We start from the raw sequence: 20,608 nt of genomic DNA, 5'->3' as shown, positions 1-20,608 counted from the left end.
CTCTCTGGTTGCTGACCTACCAAGGATGTAACCCATAAAACTAAGGAAATTCATGGAGATTCTTTTTAGCTGAACTGGTAGGAGCCTGTGTTTTTAGAGTAGGCTTTAAGGGTTGGGTTTTTTGTTGTTGTTTTTTTTGCTTTGACAGTATTTTTTCAGCCAACCGTCTCAAAAAAAAAAAAACATTTGAATGTAGATTTCATCTCTAACCTTTCATAAGAGATTTAAATTCCAGGACAAAAAATTGAAATTAGAAAAATAAAGTATTTTAGATAGTCTGGTAGCTGGGAAGATGGGCAGGAAACAAAAAACCACTGCATTTTCCCTCTCTTCTCCTTGCATCATACACAGCAAAAGAAATGCTAGTCCAAAGCAAAGTCCATCCAAAGGCAAGAAAAAGTCAAAAATACACGTGATGTAGTAATAATGAATTTACACCATTTTTTTCTTGTGGAATAAAAAGGGGCTCAGTTTTCTAGTGATTTTGAAAATGTGAAGATGGATAACTTAAGGTTCTTTTTAAAATATCAGCCAATGCAGAACCTGTTATTAGTGAGTTTAGGACTTCTCAGCAGGTGGGTTGTGACCTGGAAATGAGTCGTCAGAGTTACACTTCAAGGGTTTCAAACCTAATACTTAGTTCACTGAACCACCCTGCTTGCTCATTAATCATTGATGGCTGATATGAGAATAAATACATATACAGTGATTAAAACTAGCCCTTAGGTGATCTGATAGGAGGGAGATGAGCCTCATGTAAATACCTAGAGATAGATAGACTGAGCAGAATGGACAGGAACCAGACATTCCTGTCCTGGAAAACTGTCCATTACCAGAATATACCACCTGGAGTGGACTGTGTGATTTATATGGACCCGAAAGAAATTGTTGCTGCCCCACCGATGTAAGAAAATAACTCATCCAGGTTACATGATTTGGAATGTCTAGTCCAGGGACAGCAAAATTTGGGAATGTTCTCAGTTTGCTTCAGCTTTTTAATGTCTTCAGTGTTTATAATGTATTCAAAAGGTTTCTGGTAACTGAAAATAATACACTGAGTTAATGATGATATGTAGCACTCTGTCTAGCTTACATGGGCTGTGGTACCATATAGTATCTGGATCTCTCACCATTTTTATCCTCACAACACTCCTGTGAAGTACTATTCTTCTTACAGGTGGGGAACTGATACTCACTGACTTGCCCAAGCAGAGCAGAGGCTGCTTAAGACAATCTGCTGCCCTAGGCACAAATTCAATGTGTCACCCCATCCCATCTCCTTAGAAGTTCAGGGCAGGGACCTGCAAACCTACACCAGCCTCCTCCACCACTAGAACCAGCTGCTCAGCTCAACCACAACCAGACATGGGCATCCCCCTGAACTCCACACCCCCATCTCATCCCTTCTGCCTGGCCTCTTGTGCTCCACAGCCTCAGCCTAGCCCCCCACAATCTGCACCCAGCAACTCCCGCAACCCAAGTGCCCCCCCTTTTTTGGATGTTCCTGCAGTTGAGAACATAGCATGCAGCAGCCACAGTGTGAATCTAGAGTGGGGACAAGTGACTGGGGCAGCAGCAGGGTCCCTGGGGGCTGGGCACAGAGCAGCAGGTACAGGCCCGGTGTGGAGATGAAGCCAGGTGGGTAGCTCTGCTTGTAGCCAAAGCCCTGGCAGCCAGTGAGGAGGAGCCACGAGGAGGAGCCCTGAGCTGCTCAGTGCCTGAGTCATGGCTGTGATCTTACCCATGCCAGAGGCAGGAGTGCTTCCACAGTAGCCTGGCTGAGGGCTGCTTCCTGCTTCCCAGAGCCCCAGCTGGTGGCAACCCTCTCGCATGGGCAGCCCTGTCAGCCTCATCCCCCAGCACCACCACTGCCCATGGAAATAGATGGGAAAGTTCCAAAATTTGCTGCCCTAGGCAGCTGCCTAAGCTTGACTGTACCTAGATTGGGCTCTGCCCAAGGTCACACAGGAAATTTGTTGTAAAGCAGGGAATGGCACTTAGTTCTCCCAAACCCAGGCTAGCATCCTTACTACTGGACCATCCTCCTCCTGCATGGTATGGATCTTAACTAGTATAGTTTGTCAACTGAGAAACCTCCTCCATAAGGCCACAATCACCTCATGTGATTTCTATCTGCTCATGCTTCTTCAATATGAAAATCTTTTGACCTAAAGGACAGTACCTAGCAATCACTTCCACCTGACAGAACTACCTTTAAAACCAAACTCCTCCAGGCAGTGCCATGTGGCAGGAGCTGTATTTTTATCTTGTATTTCATATTCATCAATCAGTAGAAACCCCGGAGCTCCATGATAGCCCCAGGCAAGACGGGCTCAAACGGGTAGCTTTTATTCACCCCCCTCCAACCGCACCAACACTGGGATCTGAACCCTGTGGAAGTTTTGCGAGGTTAAACCCACCCTGCCCCGTCCACTACCGATTTACCCAGGACGGAGGCAATCTAGGGTCCCTCCTCACGGCCCCAAAGGACCATCCCTCGGGCTGGTTTTGCAAAGCCGCTGCGGACCAGCTGTGCAATTGCAGCCCGAGTGCTGTCCCGGTGCGCGTTGCCCGCAGGCAGGGGCCGGGCTAGCTCTGCTGCACCTGCACGCGGGCCGGCGGCGGCAGCCCCGGGAGCCCGGCGCGTCAGGCGCTGGCCCAGCAGGGGTCACTGCTGCCTCAGCGCCTGGCGCTGCTAGGGCCGGGACAGGCGACCGGAGCAGCCGGGCGGAGGGAGGAGAAGCTGCGCCCGTAGCGCAGGAGCTGGAGCAGCCGCCCTGCTGCCTTGCCGGCCCCGGCCGCCACCATCGCCCCTGGAGACGAACACAGCTGAGCTGCGGCCAGGGGCCGGCCCGGGAGAGCCGCAGGTCCGGCCACAACGTGGCTGCGCGCTCGTTGCTCCCTGGCGGCAGCCCCCGCGATGCTGCTGGAGGGCTGAGGCGGCGGCGGCTCCAGCCACCGGGACATGCTGCTGTTGGGACGGGAGCCGAGGAGAGCAGGGCAAGTCACCGCCCCGGCAGGCGCGGGCAGAGGCGGCCGCGGCGCCCCCCGGCCCTTCCTGCGCCACTTGGGCTTTTCGGAATCCGCGTGCGGGCAGCTGCTGGGGGCAGGTGGAGCCGCGCCCCGTCTGGTCCCAGCCCCGCGCCCGCCCGGCGTGTGAGGCGCTCTCTGGCCCTGGGGAGTTCGCAGGGGGGGCGGGCTGAGGGAGCTCTAAGGACAGAGCTGCTGCGCGAAGGGCGCCCCGAAGCCCCCGCCGCCCATCCTAGCGGCAGCGAGCCCGCACGTGCGGCGCCCAGGGCGCGGGGGAGCAGCAGCAGCGCGGTGGCGCCGCAGGGGCGCGCTCCGCTCTGCTCAGTAGGAGGAGGGGCAGGAAGGCGAGGAGAAGCGGCTGGGCCGGGCGGAGAAGCGGGGTACTTCTGCACATGGCCCCGCGACATGCGCTGCCAGCCCGCGGCTCTCCTTTCCGCCTAGGTAACTCGCCCCCTTGTCTCTGCCTCCCCTGTAAGGCGGGGGTGGGTCTGTGGCTCTCCCCTGCCTTGCTGTGCTCTCGTTCTGGACAAAAGAGCAGCCTCCGAAATGGGGTGGGAGTGGGAAAGTGGCAAATGATTAACCCGGAGACACGGTGAGAACAGGCACGGAGCACAGTGGGTGCTAACACAGCCCATGTGCACAGGGGTTTAAAGAACAGGGCGGAGACTGACCCTCTGCTGTACGTTGGCAGGTGGGACCTGGGTAGGGACTGCGCTCTCCTGGCCCATTGCGACGTGATTTTTCTTTCCCACAGGGCAGCGGAAGGAGCTTCCAACTCCCCGGCCTTGCTGAAGACTTTTGCAGGATGCCCAGGGAGGAGTTGTTGTTTAGTGTTTAGCTCACCATCTTTATAGCAACTGGATACTCAGCTTTCCAAGATCCAAGAAGTACCTGCACGCCTGCATCTCCTGGGATCGTTGTATTGCATTGGGACTGCTGAGCTGAATACATTTCTTGTTCATTAGCGGTGGCATTAATTAAACGCGCAGCTTCTCCCCCTTCTGGAGCTTGGAGTCGCCTTTATCTCTCGTTCCCGTTTCAGCCAGACATCAAAGCAGTGATGGGTTGTTTCTGTGCTGTCCCGGAGGAATTTTATTGTGAAGTTTTGCTTCTGGATGAATCCAAGTTGACCCTAACCACCCAGCAGCAGGGGATAAAGGTAAGCACAGGCTGTGTTGTTTTCATTAGGGTTACCCAGGCACTTGTCAATAATGTTTGAAATGCTTTGTCTAAAGCCCAGCAGTAGGAGGTAAATCCTGCCCGGAACGTGCTGTTCAGAGAGTGGTTATCTAAACATGCTCACTGCTAATTACTGTGAAATGGAGAGGTTATGTACTTTAATTAACATTTGGTTAACTGAAAAGAAGTTTGAATAGTGAATACTTTTTAAAAAGCCCCAAAAGGTGAAAATCATTCCATAACTTTAATTCTCAGTTACTCCATTGACAGAAATTCACCACAAAAACATGTGTTAATGATGTGTGGCCTTCTAAAAGATTTGCTAGAGTTAATTTCCTAAGGCTAAATGGGTTATTTTATGGCATACACTTGTTTGAACAGCTTCCAGCTGTTCTGAAGCACTCATGACATTGTGTATTAGATATTTATTACATAAAAAAACCAAGAGCTCAAAGTCCATTGCTCAAGAGTTAGGAAATACCAGAATTAAGACCGCCTTTGCAACCTTAATTTGTCCCCTTGTGCATGTGCACTATGATACAATGTTTAACTATGACCATATACTATTTTTTCCACAGTGCCTTATTCAATGTATAGTTGGTACTTTGGGAATTAATGAGGGTTGTGTGGTGAATGAGTCTGTAAGATCCTTGCCTCAGTTGCTGCAGAAGCGGAAAGGTGTATGCTATTTGTGGGGACGAGGGCATGTGGGGTCTAGGCCTGCTGGATGCCCATCCCCTCCACCAAGTGGGAGGAGCCATTGGACTCAGGCTGCCAATTGAATACTGGGGACAATACATGAAAAAACAGACACTGGAGTGAAGGTTAAATGTTAAAAATTGGGAATCCAGCTGAAAGGTGTGTGTGCCTGTTGTGGTTGTTGGGAGATGGTGAACCTAAACCCTCCCGAAGCTAAAGGCTCTGCACTGCCATTAAACCCAGGCCACAAACAAATTCTAGGGACAAGAAATGAAAAAATCAGGGATGGGATGGAGGTAAGAAGTTAAATATCAGGGAACTGGAAAGGGACACCAAGCAGAGAACCCCTGACAGAGCCCATGACTCCTCTAAGCCTGTCTAAGGAGTCAGTGGGCACCATCCAGAGTAACTTTGCTTGGAGGCATGACTTAACAAGGGAATGGAAAGAGACTCCACAGTCTCAGAGCACTCCCCCTAGCCCCTGATGCAGCTTCATCATCCTGGAGTGATGGATGGCCATGTAGGATGGTGTCAGGAGGAGGTTGATGAGGAGGTCCTGTGACTTTGTGGGGCAACTGATGGGATGTGTGTAAATGAGGAGATACAGGGGAAAAGTGCTGCCAGAACCTCAATGAAAAGTTCTGGAGGAGCCAGAAGAGGGCTGATGCACTCTACATAGATGTACATCAGGGTCTCCCTCTCACTCCAGAAAGAAGAGGTGTCGGGGGAGTTTGTGAACTGCACCAGGTACACACCTGTGCTCGCGGCTCCATGAGTGAGCCACCAACTGGTATCCATGGGCCCTGGGGACCAGAATGGAGTACAGGTTGGCCCAGTGGGGTTCATCCCTCTCCTCATGCGGCAGCAGGTCCCACCACTTTGGATCAGGGTGGGACACAAGGGCAAGGAAGTATATTGGGTAACCTTAAGCAAAGGCAACTCTACCAGCTCCACCTATAATTACATAGGGATTTATTACCAAGATTTTCAAAACTGGGTGCATGAAATTAGACTAATAAATCCATAGGTAGTTGAATACCAAGCAACTTCCAGTGACATTTGACTTCAGTGTTCAAATATGGAATTAAAAATCTAAATGTAGGCATGTAGTTTTGAAAATCTTGATATATATTATAATTTATGTTAAATTTACATATTTGGTTGCTCGTAAACACAGAGACTCGGAGATATAAAAGGAGCATCCTACAGAGAGAGGGCATAGAATACAGGACTGGAAGCGACCTGTTGGGTCATCAAATCCAGTCCCTTGCTATCACAGGCAACTCCATCATATAATCCCATTCATAGATTTATCAAGATCCACCCTAAAACTAATTAGGTTGTTTTCCCCCATTACTCCTATTGGAACGCTGTTCCATAATCATAGAAATGTGGGACTGGAAGGGACCTCGATAGATCATCTAGTCCAGTCCCTTGCACTGGGCGGAACTAAGTATTATCTAGACCAGCGATTCTCAAACTGTGGTCGTGACTCCTTTTGAATGGCGTCGCCAGGGCTGGCTTAGACTTGCTGGGGCCCAGGGCCGCAGCCAAAGCCTGAGGGCTTCAGCCCTGGGTGGCAGGGCTCAGGTTGCAGGCCCCGTACGTGGGGCTGAAGCCCTTGAACGTCAGCTTTGGCCCCCCTGCCCAGAGCGGTGGGGCTCGGACGGGCTCAGGCTTCGGTCCCCACTCCTGGAGTGAAGTAATTTCTGTTGTCAGAAGAGGTCGTGGTACAATGAAGTTTGAGAACCCCTGATCTAGGCCAGTGGTTTTCAACCTTTTTTCATTTGTGGATGCCTACAAAATTTTAAGGTATGAACTCCTTTGGAAATCCTAGACATAGTGTGGACCCCTGGTTGAAAACCACTGATCTAGATCAATGTTTCCCAAACTTGGGATGCTGCTCGTTCAGGGAAAGACTCTGGCGGTCCCGGCCGGTTTGTTTACATGCCGCGTCCGCAGGTTCGGCCGATCGTGGCTCCCACTGGCTGCGGTTCGCTGCCAGTCGGCTGAACCTGTGGACGTGGCAGGTAAACAAACTGGCCTGGCCCGCCAGGGGCTTTCCCTGAACAAGTGGTGTCCCTAGTTTGGGAATCACTGATCTAGACCATTGCTTTCAGTGGTTTGTCTAATCTTTTCTTAATAACCTTCAATGACAGAGATTCCACAACCTCCCTAGGTAATTTGTGCCAGTTCTTAACTACCCTTATAGGTAGGAAGTTTTTCCTAATGTCTAAACAAAATGTCTCTTGCTTCAATTTAAGCCCATTACTTCTTGTCCTGGTCTCAGTGCTTAAGGAGAACAATTTATCACCCTCTTCTTTATAACACCCTTTTATGTACTTGAAGACTGTTGTCATGTCCCCCTCCAGTCTTCTTTTCTCCAGACTAAACAAACCCAATTTTTAAAATCTTTCCCTGTATTTTCTAGCCCATTAATCATTTTTGTTGCACTCCTCTGGTCTTTCTCCAGTTTGTCCACATCTTTTCCTAAATGTGGTGCCCGGAACTTGACATAGGGCTCCAGTTGAGGCTTTATCAGTGCTGAGTAAAGTGGAAGAATTACTTCTGGGATCTTGCTTAGAACACTCCTGCTAATACCTGACTCCTCTGATGTAGAAGCCTTCTAATTTCCAGCCTAAATTTATTCATGACCAGTTAATACTCGTTTGTTCTTTTGCCAACATTGTCCTTTAGGTTAAATAGCATTTTTCCCTCCCTGGTATTTTATACCCTCCCTCCCACCAAGGTATTTATAGAGAGCGATCGTATCTCCCCTCAGCCTTCGTTTTGCTATGCCAAACAAGCCAAGCTCATAAGATAGTCTGTCCGATTCCCCTGATCATCCTAACACCCTTCTCTCTGTACCTGTTCCAGTTTGAATTCATCTTTCTTGAACATGGGTGACCAGAATTATGCTTGGTCTTACTAGTGCCTTGTACAATGGCATTAGTACTTCCCTATCTCTGCTGGAATTACCTTCCCTGTTACATCCTAGGAACGCATTTGCTTTTTATTTATTTTTTTAACAGCTGCATCACATTGGTGGCTCATAGTTCTTTTATGATAGACTAATACACCCAGTACTTTCCGCTCCTCTGTCATTTCCTGCTGATGAGTCCTGAACTTATAGCATAAATTCTTGTTATTAGTCTCTAAGTGGATGACCTTGCACTTTGTACTATTAAAATTTAATCTCATTTCTATTACTTCAGTCCTTTAGGTTAACCAAATCTTCTTCTATAATATTCTGATCCTCCTCTGTATAGATGATGCATTCCAACTTTGTGTCCTCAGTCAATTTCTGTTTCAACAGTTAGCACACTCCTACCTTTTGTTTCATGGTTATTAATGCAAATATTAAATATTGGTTCCCAATCTGAGTTTAGAGGAACTCCATGAGTAACCTCCCTCCCTTCCTATGCATAATTTCATAGACCCTCCCAATCCTGAAAGGGCACTGGTATGTGTGGATCCTTATGCCTACATAGTTCCTGTTGAAGTCAGGACTCCACATGAAAATAAGGGCTTCAGGGTTGGAGCCATATGGAGTTCAATAAAAGGAATGGTCCATTTTAACTTATTCTAACCATGGATTTCTATTTATAATAAGTTTTGTAATTATTTCTCTGTAACACAGGTCTTTGTTGATAATACGTTGTTACTTGACATTTTAACTTTGAAATAAGCAGGTTTACTAATATTGTTTTACCAGCTGAAAGTTTGAACTGACTCATTAACTTTACTTCTATATCATTAAAGTATTTTTCATGTTAGTGACTTTATTTGTATGTATACATCTAGGTCTGGTCTACACTGGCGGGGGGGGAGGATCGATCTAAAATACGCAACTTCAGCTACGAGAATAGCTTAGCTGAAGTCGACGTATCTTAGATCGACTTAGAATCACTTACTTCGCGTCCTCGCGGCGTGGGATCGACGGCCGCTGCTCCTCCGTCAACTCCGCTTCCGCCTCTCGCTGTGGTGGAGTTCCGGAGTCGACGGCAGAGCGATCGGGGATCGATTTATCACGTCTACACTAGATGTGCTAAATCGATCCCCAATAGATAGATCACTACTCGCCGATTCGGCGGGTAGTGTAGACGTGGCCTTAGAGATCCAGGGATTAGTTTGGTTTACTTTGGCATAAGGTACAGGTTGTAGGCCTTTCTATTTATCTTTTTGCTCTGTATCAGGCTTCTGTTGGAGCTTCACATCATCGATCTACCTTCTTCTCTGCACTCATTCTTTTAATTAGGTCTAATGTGTGTGTGTGTGTGTGTGTGTGGGGAGGGGAAATGTCTCAAGTAGTGTTTAACGAACCTTGAACTGCCCAAGAAGAAGGGAAAACTCTTAAGTGTTGATAAAAATAGTTAATTTTTATAAATAACAGTTAATCCTAGACAATTTGGTGGTGTCTCCAATGAATCTGAACTGGGTATTTGATTTAGTATTTATATATTTTTTTGAAAATACCTCAAAGGATTATTGTAAGCTTTCCAAGACATTTCCACACGTGACAAACTTTTCCAGATTGAAGTATGAATAGAGGTTAAATATGAAATTGTAGAACTACTAACTGTGGTATGTAACCCACTGCTTCAGTCAGCCTCTGTATCAGATGATTGGAGGATAGCTAATGTAACGCCAATTTTTAAAAAAGACTACAGAAGCAATCTTGGCAATTACAGACCAGTAAGCCTAACTTCAGTACTAGAAAAATTGATAATTCCGTTCTTTACTATAGTTTCTATCAGCTATATTAGAATTCTTTGGGGATGTCAACAAGCATGTGGACAAGGGTGATCCAGCTGATGTAGCGTACTTGGACTCAGAAAGCCTTTGACAAGGTCCCCACATCAAAGGCTCTTATGCAAAGTAAGCAGTCATGGGATAAGAGGAAAGGTCCAACTTTATGTACAAAATGATAGGGTCTAAATTAGCCATTACCAGTCAAGAAAGAGATCTTGGAGTCATTTTGGACAGGTCTCTGAAAACGTCTACTCAATGTGCAGTGGCTGTCAAAAAAGCTAACAGAATGTTAGGAACCATTAGGAAAGGGATGGATAAGACAGAAAATATCATAATGCCATTATATATATCCATGGTATGCCCACACCTTGAATAGCGTGTGCAGTTCTGTTCACCCCGTCTCAAAAAAAGATATATTAGAATTGGAAGAGGTATAGAAAAGGGTAACAAAAATGAGTAAGGGTATGGAACAAATTCCATATGAGGAGAGATTATAGAGATTGGGACTGTTCATCTTAGACAAAAAAAAGATAAGACTAAGGAGGCTATGATAGAGGTCTATAAAATCATGAGTGGTGTGGAGAAAAAGTGAATAAGGAAGTGTTATTTACTCCTTTTCATAAGACAAGAACCAGGGGTCACTGAATTAAATTAATAGGCAGCAGGTTTAAAACAAACAGAAGGAAGTTCTTCACACAAAGCAGAGTCAGTGTTTGGAACTTGTTACCAGGGGATGTTGTGAAGGCCAAAAGGATAACTGGATTCAAAAAGGAATTATCTAGATAAGTTCATGAAGGATAGCTCAATCAACAGCTATTTGCCAAGATGGTCAGAGACACATCCCCATGCTCTGGATGTCCTTAAACTTTTGACTACCAGAAGCTAGGACTGGACGACAGGGGATGGATCACTTGATAACTGCCCTCTTCTGTTCCTTCCCTCTAAAGCATCTGGCACTGGCCGTTGCTGAAGGACAGGATACTGAGCTAGATGGACCATTGATCTAACCCAGTATGGCCATTCTTATGTTCTTACCTATTGCTTCAAGCAATACCATTACTTCTGTACAGGCTGCAGGTTTACTATAAATGACAAGGACTATTAGCAATACAGGATAATAATCATGACAACTGAGGGATGTATTAATAAATGTTGTTTTACTACAGGACTGGATTTGAGATTGTACTACAGACTAACAAAATTAGCAGAGGTTAACAAGAGTACAGCTCTGAATTCCAATTTAATAATATTTAGCACTTTCCACGTTTAGACCTCAAAGTGCTTAACAAAGAAAGGAAAGTATCGTTATCCCATTTTACAGGTGCGGAAACAGAGTCACAGAAAGGTGAAGTGGCTTGGCCAAGATCACAAAGTTGGTCAATGGCAGAGTCAGGAACAGAACCCCGACTCTCCAACTTCCATTCCCATGCCCCTGTCCACTGGATCACACTCAATTTGAAAGTGTTGTAATGTTGTTTATTCTCTTCTTGCATCTTCATTTTTAAAAAGAGTTCAGTCATGTGAAAATGAAAAGGTTGGCTGTCTAGCTTTAAGGACCACTATTTCATGTACAAACAGGCAGAATAACCAGGAGAAGGCATGGAATGGAACCAGCCTTATACATTTTGCTCACATTTTGATTTTGTTGTCATACGTTGTGCCTATAGATGCAGTTCAGAGAATAAATATAGTGAGACCATAAAGCAATGTATTCTTAATCCAATACAAGTTATTTAAAGGGCAAGCTTTGTGAATATGGCACATATATCTAGGTATATAGCACCATTCGTATATTAAACTGCTAAGATAGAGGCAGGATCTCTACTGTTACATAGAAGAACTCATTCTTCCTTCTTAGAATTAAACAGATGAATTACGAAATGGGTGATTAAAAACCTTGTACTATAAATAAGTTAGAAATTGATTGTTAATCAAAAGGAAATAGCCGGTTTCCCAATACTGTTGTTTTGCTTTGTCTCCACACATGTAAACAGTAATTTAAGCAGGTTTTATGGTAGAGAGAGTTTAACAAATGGGCTAAGCCTGTTTGAAATAATGTCACAAAACATATCATCAATGTTTTGATCATTTATGGAGATGTTGCCAAACATTACATATTAATAATATATGATTCTTCTGTTAAGAATTAGTCATTTTCCCTGTGCACAGCTTTACTTATTGCAAATCTGGTTTTGCCATGGTACATTTAGTTGTTATTGCTGGTTTAGGAATCAGAGGCTATGACTATGTAGCTTCTTATAAAATGCTGATTTAGAGTGTACTTGGTAGTACAGATCAATCATTAGATTTCCGAAAGAGCTGGTATCTTGTAATACAAGATATCAAGAATCTCAGAAATTCTTCTGTATTTATTTTTCTTGGAAATGGAATGGAAGTTCTGCAGAAGAAAACAGGTTTATTTGTTCAGAATAACATCAAACTATTTTGAAACAGCCCAGTCCTGTTTTGTATTTCTGTCTTCCTTGTAATAAGGATTACTATCTTAGGAAAACATTAGCTACTTCTCTAAAGCACAGGAATCTCAGTGTTATAATAAATAACCGGTTTAAGTCTATGAGGCAAACAAGAAGTACACTTTTAAAATATTCAGGGTGTGTGAAATTCATCCCTGTGTATTAGGCTAGCCCAAGACAAGTGTTCCACTTAAGCCCTATTTCAGCAGTTCTCAAACTGTGGGTTGGGACCCCAAAGTGGGTTGTAAGACCTTTTTAATGGGGTTGCCAGGGCTGGCGTTAGACTTGCTGGGGCCCGGGGCCAAAGCTGAAGCCCAAGCCCTGCCGCCCGGGGCCAAAGCTGAAGCTGTGGCAGGGCTCAGGTTTGAGGCGCCCTGCAAGGGGCTGAAGCCCTTTGTCTTTACCCCTCCCCGGCTTGGGTTTTGGCTTTGACCCCCCCCACAGGGCTCAGACTTCGGTCTCCCCTCCCGGGGTCATGTATCATTTTTGTTGTCAATGAAGTTTGAGAACCCCTGCCCTATGTAATTAACATATATAGGATAATAAGCCAACACCAGAGCTGCAGTTATGAAAGATGTGTACAGGACAGGTATTCTAATTCTTGCTTGACAGTTGTATATCCTGCGTACGCGCACATCAGACAACAGCTCTGTAATCAGCTATAACCATCAAACCACTGGTACTCTGGCCTGTGTACCACTGAAACCTTATGTGGGACTTGGGGTGCCTGGACCTTGTGTAATCCTCTATACAGGAGTGAATTTCACCTTATGTTTACAAGTTACATTATCGGCCAAATCCTGTTTAATTTACACAGAACTCCTTATGAAGGCACTTGTAGGCCTTATGAAGGCGCTATTTTGTAAATTAAAACATGAGCAAATCTGTTGCATATTTTCCTGTGCCATAATAATCTCCCACTGAGAAGCAAATAAAATGAGGTCCAAATTTTTAAAATAGCTCTCAGAACCTTTAAAAATCAGACCACTTATTTAGGTGCTTAGCTGTAGCCAACCAAATTAAATTATTTTAATGAAGATATTTTCCAGGTGTCAGAAAATTATGCATTTGCTGAAAGCAATGACACGTTGGAAAGTTTTGACTATATTATTTAAATTAATATCCAGCAGCCGTCACATAGTTGTGACATCAACTCTTTTAATATTTTCTGGGGTTATTTTCAGTCATCTTTTAGAGATTAACATTATTTTTCTAACTAAACTTGAATTTTAGGTAATACAAATATCACAGACTTGACATTCTCAAAATACTACAGAATATTGAAACTTTTGGTTAGATTTTTTTGTTGGCATAAATTAGCATAGCTCCATTGACTTCACTGGACTATTTACAAAAGGTCTATCTTTCTTGAGGCAAATGCATAATGGATATGTATGGAAGTTGGGAATAAAACTGCGTACAGAGCCCTCATTTGTTGTAATAAGCCTGATAAAGAAACTTGGTTTTAAAACTCAAATTAGTGTTATATGGAAATGGAAAGCAGGGACTCCGTTGTTGATAGTGATTTTGCTATATTTCTCAACCCTAGAAAATCCAAAATATCATTTTTGTGATAAGAAGTTCACTTAGTTATGAAAGTATGCTTTTAAAAAATGTCCTGCAAATTCTGTTAACACTAAACCACAAAGATTTTCCACCTGTGATAATTCTGGAAAGTGTAATTTCTGTCTCAGAGCTACAGAATTGTAATTTTATGTCAGGGCTCAACATGAAAATTAGTCTGCTTGTTGTTTCCTGTACCCTATCTGGTGTAGTATTAAAAGGCCTGTTCTAGATTGAGAAATCCTTTAGAAATTCATAATAATAATATTTTGTAAAGAATTGATTAACAAAAAAGAAAACCCAAGTTAAAGAGACCTCAGCTTGAAATTTACTTTTGATCCAGTTAACAACAACAAAAAAACTAGCTTAAAAGTACTGCACCTGTCTGTCTCTAAGTCGTTCTTGGAATCTTTGTGGTTTTACTTCCCTTCCCCGCTCCCAATCCCAAAACACCAAACATATGAAAAGTATCAATTGCCTGTTGCTGTGTGAAAGACGCACACAAACAACAGGGGAAAATGACCATACACAAAATGTTGTCAAATATGCAATGTAAATAAACTGAAGAAAAAATCTCCCTCTATTTTTCCAATCTCACTTAAATAGTACTTGTATTTATAATAATAGTAGAGAAAACATTTAAAGACCGAAGTTTAAATTGATCTATTTAAAACAACATGGTAAGAAAAAAATCTATTTTGTTGGGAAGTTTTACAACATTGATTTAAAATAATAGTGAGAAATCAGAGTTCATAGAATACAAGTAGTTGGATATGTAATCAGCCCTTTCCACATTTTTGTCATCCAGTTAGGAAGGAGTAAAAGGAACAAAGGACTTCGCAAACCTTGCCATAAATTAACCACTCTTCAAAATTACTGTCACATATTTGAAATAGATTACTAATTTCTTCAGTATCTTTACAGATGAGACAAGCAATTTTGAATCCTCCAATGAATAACTATGTAATGAATGAATACTTTGAGACACTTTCTTTTTCCCTGGGTGCACTTAACTAAATTAATGAAACCAGTCTGACAGCAAGACAAACCCATTAACTTTTAAATGAAGTTACCTCTTAATCAACCTGAGGTTTGAGTAACAATATTGTCAGCTGTTTGGTGGTTTTAATGAGCAGTGATTTCCTAGAACAGTCAGGAAAAATATAAACAGTATTTTTATTAAGTCTTTATTTTTTGGATTTCTGTAGTTTTGAGATTTAAAAAGTCACATATATTTGACTGAGTAAAAACAAAATTTAAATACATTTAAAATACCAAGACGTGACATCTAATCATAAACTTTATTTCGTTTAGCCTATTAAAAATTGCTAACTCTAATAAAACTACTAACTGGTGAATTAACAGCAATTATGAAATGCAGTCACATGAAGTTAGAGGAAAATCTTCAGCTCTTAAAGGGACCATATCATTCAGGAAATACCTGGATGGGAGAATTTAATGAAAATGATGAAAGCTACAACTCACATCACTTTGTGAAATTTCTGTTGCCAGGACAATATTAGATTTGCATCAGAAATAAAAACGAGGTAGTAATCACTAACAGCTGCTAGAAAGATGAGAAGCTACCAGTAACTTTACTTTCCTGGTCCCGTTCTCAAATGTTTTATTTGAGACCTTTTTTCCCCGTAAGGGTGTTTTCTTCATTTTCTTCTCTCCCTTTTTTTAATGGTAAGGCATATTATTAGCTACATTCAAGTACAATATCTTCCAAAGTGAGTAATCATGCACCAACATCTGGTCAGGGTTTGGCATACTATGCTTACCAATGCATGTTTCAAATATTTGCAAATGATTTCCCCTTTTGGACCAGATACAAAGGCTTAATACTGATGGCGTATTTTGTACTTCATCCAGTATACAATTCATTTAATAGTTTAAGGCAAGGCAGCAGCCTAAATATAGTTTACTTGTACTTATGTTCCTGCTGCTGCCTTCACATCCTGTCTTTTTGGTGCTGCTAAACCCTCTGGGCATTGGAATCCAAAAGTCACACTTTAGACCCATGTTTCTCAACCTTTTTGATCTCAGGGACTGGTGCCTGTCCATGGACCAGTCGTTGAGAAACGCTGCTCTAGATCATTCCACATTGTCGCATAGACGTGGATAACCCATAGTAGTATCCAAAAGACAGAGCTACTAATGCAGAAGGTTACTAAATGCTATTGGTTTTTATTGCAGTATTGAAGGAGAATCTACATAATTTTCTGAAGTGTGGAGCATACTCCTATACCTGGTCAGGAGGGTGATATTACTCCACTTTTCAAAACAAATTTTGAATTTTGGCAGAATGTTGGATAATACTTGGTCGCTCATCTTTAAAAAAAATTTCTGTTGACTGTCAACCAGGCATTGTTTTAACTTCTGCTCCAGCTAGACTTAAGTTTACTGTGCTCAAATGGTGCTTTTGGGGGGAGAATACTTCCTTCCTGTTTGTAAGACAGGAAGGGCCAGTACAGCACAGCTTGGCATGGGCAGAGACCAATGGTAGCAGTGGTCACAATAGCAAGTGGATTTAAAATCAGTAATCAAAAAGGAGAAAAGAAAAAGAGAAATGGTAGAGTTGGAGGTGTGGGGGTAAAAGGAACTGAATACAGAAGACAGAATAGAGAGGAAAAGATGGGCTATGGTGACAGGGCGGAATAGAAAATTCCTCTTGTTAAATGTGAACGTTGATAGTTCTCTTTTAGGAATGGCAACTAAAATCTCAATGAAAGATGGGTTTTTTTGAATTAGTAATACATATTGTCATGGAAAAGAAGTGGCAAAATTTGACATGCCTGTCTGTTTTTTGAAGAGAAGTCTGTTTATGTTTAATGCATAATGACTCCTATTATCTTTTCCTTCCTTTCTTCTGATCCTTGTGAAATCGTAGTCTTTATCTCTTACTGTGTACTGAAGAATGTGTATGTGTGTGCATGCACATATGGCAAGTAATCCATCCTGTGAGATGTTGATAATGTTGAGAGAAATTTTAAAACACTCATTTAGCTAAATACTATTCCAAGATCATGACATGTTGAATTTGATACCGTTGTTTTTAGTGTAATACAGAGAAAAGGCAGGAAGAGCGTTTTTAGCTGAAGGTGATGAATGACTCTTTGTTTATAAGCCAGAAACAAGAAAGTAATCTGTCTTCCTGTTTATGAAGTTTCAGATGGGTGGGTAAAATCAGCAAGAGGCTTCTGGCTGGGTTGTACAGTTTGATAGTGAATGTCCCAGTACTCTACTATTCTCAGAGTATACCTGTAAAATAAGAACTAAAAGATCTCAAGGAGGAATTCTTTTGCTGCATGAATCTCTTAGCAATGGCAAAGGAGGGTCTTTTATATCTCTGCATGCAATACAGGCATTTGGAGGTCAGAAATCTGTAGCATCTGTGAGTAACTTGTAATAAATTTCAATGCGACTGCTAATGTGCTTAAACATGTCTTATGTGCTTCACTGGATTGGGGCCAGCATGCTTAGCATCTGGCAGGATTAAGCCAAAAGGGAGTCTGTCAAGTTAAAAATCCATTGAGCTAGGTTCTGATCTCACTTATTCCAATTTACGTTACTGTAACTATTGATTTCAATGCAGTTACTGCTCATTTATATTGGTCTAAATATGTATGTGTACTCTGCATTGTAAACCTGGGTCTGTGGGCCCCATGCTTGTCGGCCCCATGCTTGTGGGCTTTCTTGAGCATCCACACGGTATGATAAACCTGAGTTTACAATTGCTGGACCTAGGTGTCTCAACCATGGTAACGTGTCCCTACTGCACTACGCAGGTCTTGGGACTTGGATCTGCAGCTTGAGCTGCATCCACACTGCAAAATGACAGGGCTCAGACCCGAGTCTCACTGGGACTTGGTCTCAGACCCACCCCTTCAGATGGATCCTAGGACGTGGATCCTGAGTGCTTCCTGACCCAAGTTAGACGGATTTGTGTCTGGAGGGTAGGGGATGTGGGCTCAAACCTGTGACTGAGACCAGATTTACAATGCAGTGTAGACATACCCAATGTGATCAGAATCAGGTACATATATTGTAAACAAAATCATTTCCCTATCTGTGCTATCATCACCTTGTTACAGACTATTAGAACTGAAAGAATATTAAAGATCCCATTTACTTTTTGCTATTGATGCTGTTTACTTTTTGCATTGCTCTCATTTTAAACAAGGAAAAGCGGGAGGCTCAGTTTCATACTCGGTTAGTCAGTTTAATTCACAATCTCAGCGCTGCATTGTGAAGCATTTCAACAGAAGTTGTTTTTAATGAACTTTGTATTGTGTTTTTCACTGAAAAAACAATTTCTACAAACTCAAATTTACTGACTTTATTTATTTCTATCGGGAAAACTGAAACAAAACATTTTGTTTTTGGTTGGCTTAACCTTTACTTAAACATTTTGGTTTGTCGTAATGAATTGCAATATTGCGTTTTGCATCAGTTCGCCATAGGCTGACGTCATGAACACTGACATCAATAGGAGATGTAAGGTGCTCAGCACTTTTGAAAATCAGGTTACTTATTTAGGACCTTAAATGTGGATTTAGGAGCCTCACATTAGGCACCCATTTTTGAAAATCTTATTCATAAGATAGATCTTAGAACAGGTATAGCTTGCTTAGTTCAGGGGTGGCCAACTTGAGCCTGAGAAGGAGCCAGAATTTACCAATGTACATTGCCAAAGAGCCACAGTAATACATCAGCAGCCCCCCCATCAGCTCCCCCACCCTGCTCCCAGTGCCTCCCACCCACCAACAGCCCTGCTGATCAGCACTTCCCCCTCCCTACCCGCACGTCCCGATCAGCTGTTTCTTGGCGTGCACGAAGCTCTGAGGGGGAGGCGCGAGGGCATAGTAGGCTCAGGGGAGGGAGCGGGAATGGGTGGAGTGGGGGCAGGGCTGAGCAGTGAGCACCCCCTTGCACATTGGAAAGTTGGTGCCTGTAGCTCTAGCCCCAGAGTCAGTGCCTATACAAGGAGCTGCATATTAACTTCTGAAGAGCTGCAAGTGGCTCCGGAGCCACAGGTTGGCCACCCCGGCTTAGTTTGTAAGCTCTTCAGTATGCTTACTATTTGTACAACATCTAGCATGTTTTGGGTGCTACTCTAATAATGATTAATAATAATAATGAAGCTCTGGAATGGTGGTCATGCCCAAACACATCATGGTGGGTGCTACTGTCCCTTCCATCTCTGCAAAAGGATTAAAATATCAGTACATCTAGGCAGGAGGAGGCATGGAAGGAAGGGTATGCTGCATCCATCATGTTATTTCTAACACCACTGTACCACCCACCGAAGCCCCTCCACAGGGGTTGGGGGATTTGGGCTCCTATGGAAGAAAGGGCAGACCAGAATCAATGAGTTGGAGTACATCAGTTCTCTCCAATAATGTCCCGTCTCCCCATCCTAAGAGGACTTTGGGGTAGTGTAATGCTAAAAAGGTCAGCATAAAACTACTACTTCTGTCGTGTGGGTCTTGGGGCAGCAGTTGGCAAAAAGCCAAAAGGGACTGGGCAGGGGGATTCAGGTTACCATACATCCTGGTTTTCCTGGACATTACCTCTTTTTTGAGCCTTTGTCCTCTCTCCTGGTGAATTTTTCAAATAACAGGAAATGTCCTGGATTTTTGTAGAGCAGATGCTGTAGCTCAGAAAGAGCCCTGATTGGTCCGCTTCCCGACTGGTCCCTCCCCTGCATCCACAGCTGATTAGTCCATTTCCCTCCAGCTGCTGGATCCCACCCACACAGGCCTTGACTCTCAGCCCTGGGGGAGGGAGTCCTGGAGGAAGGTTCTGACTGATGGCTGTTGGTGTGCCCTGCCACTGTGACAGGGAGTCACACTGCCCCCACCTCCAGTGGATGCAGCCCGAACTGTACCCCTCCCCAAGCTCTCCTCCCCGACAATTATCCCTCCCAGCAGTGTCCGCTTTTTGTGAACCTGAAATATGATAACCATAACAAGACCCAATGCAGAGGCACAGTTAGCTATGTTTTTATGCAGGTGTTCCCAGGAGCTGAACACCCTACCTCTTGGGTGAATTCAAGAAAGAGAGACATTTCCCTCTTCCCATTTCAAAAGAAGAGTGAAGAGGCACTCAGAGTGTCTAGTTCCTTAGTTACTCATTTATATTACTGTGTTAAGATTTTGCCCAGTGAGTAATAGTCAAGCAAGAACAAGATAGCTGGAGAGCTGTTGGAAAACTTTTCTAATGTAGTAAGTGTGAACTGGCTAATAAGATGACTCAATAAACTAAAGTGCCTCAAAATGTAAGTCTGTTTTATAAGTAGGTTTGAATATGTTATCGCTGAACAGATCTTACTGGGGAGTTTCTGAACATATAAGTATCCTTTTATCTAAAATCTCTGTCCAGCAAACTATTGAAGAACTTGTGATGAGATTACCTTTGAAGAAATGGATGGAGCCTTTTGCACTGTGAAATGTGGAAAAAGCAGTTGGATGTGACAGTGTCATGGCAACAGAGATTTTGACATATGGCATATTGATCAAAGAGCAAATTTGTGAAATCAGGCCCACAATAGACTTGAAGATCAATCCTAGTGAGTAACAAATCTGCTTATGCCTGTTTTAAAGTCAAATGGGCTCATATGTACTTTGAGGTTAAACAAAATACTTGAGTTTTGTTTGAACACATTTACAATCTTGAGAGTCTCCACCTCTCACCCATCTCTTGCGTCCTCTAAGAAATTTTGTGTTTGAGGAAAGAGATTTTGTTACATTATAAAGTAGTATTACAATTCTGAATGATTTTTGACAGCAGTCAGTGTTTTCCCCTTACATGACATACTCCCTCATACATTTTTTCTTCCGTGTATTATTATGATTTATATTTACAGTAGAATTAGAGGCTCTACAGAGATCATGGCCCATTATGCT

The 20,608-nt window shown here is 43.2% G+C and overlaps 1 protein-coding gene across 3 annotated transcripts in view; it reads left to right on the top strand.

Annotated features, from left to right (window-relative positions):
• The first annotated feature begins 2,725 nt into the window (after window positions 1–2,725).
• Window positions 2,726–20,608, top strand: part of EPB41L4A (erythrocyte membrane protein band 4.1 like 4A) — a 209,880-nt gene continuing 191,997 nt past the window's right edge. Inside the window, exons 1-2 of one of the 3 annotated variants that reach the window (XM_074952947.1) lie at window positions 2,726–3,000; window positions 3,785–4,189. In XM_074952947.1, coding sequence (XP_074809048.1) covers window positions 4,091–4,189 — 99 coding nt within the window. In that variant the 5' untranslated portion in view covers window positions 2,726–3,000; window positions 3,785–4,090. Of the gene's footprint in view, window positions 3,001–3,429; window positions 3,472–3,774; window positions 4,190–20,608 lie in introns of those variants that run through there. The other 2 variants (XM_074952949.1, XM_074952948.1) reach the window with 2 other exon arrangements.

This window comes from Natator depressus, chromosome 5 (assembly GCF_965152275.1).
Source record: "Natator depressus isolate rNatDep1 chromosome 5, rNatDep2.hap1, whole genome shotgun sequence".
Classification (NCBI taxonomy): domain Eukaryota; kingdom Metazoa; phylum Chordata; order Testudines; family Cheloniidae; genus Natator; species Natator depressus.
The sequence above is the reverse complement of the archived record's forward strand: the minus strand, read 5'-3'. Positions and strand labels throughout refer to the sequence as shown.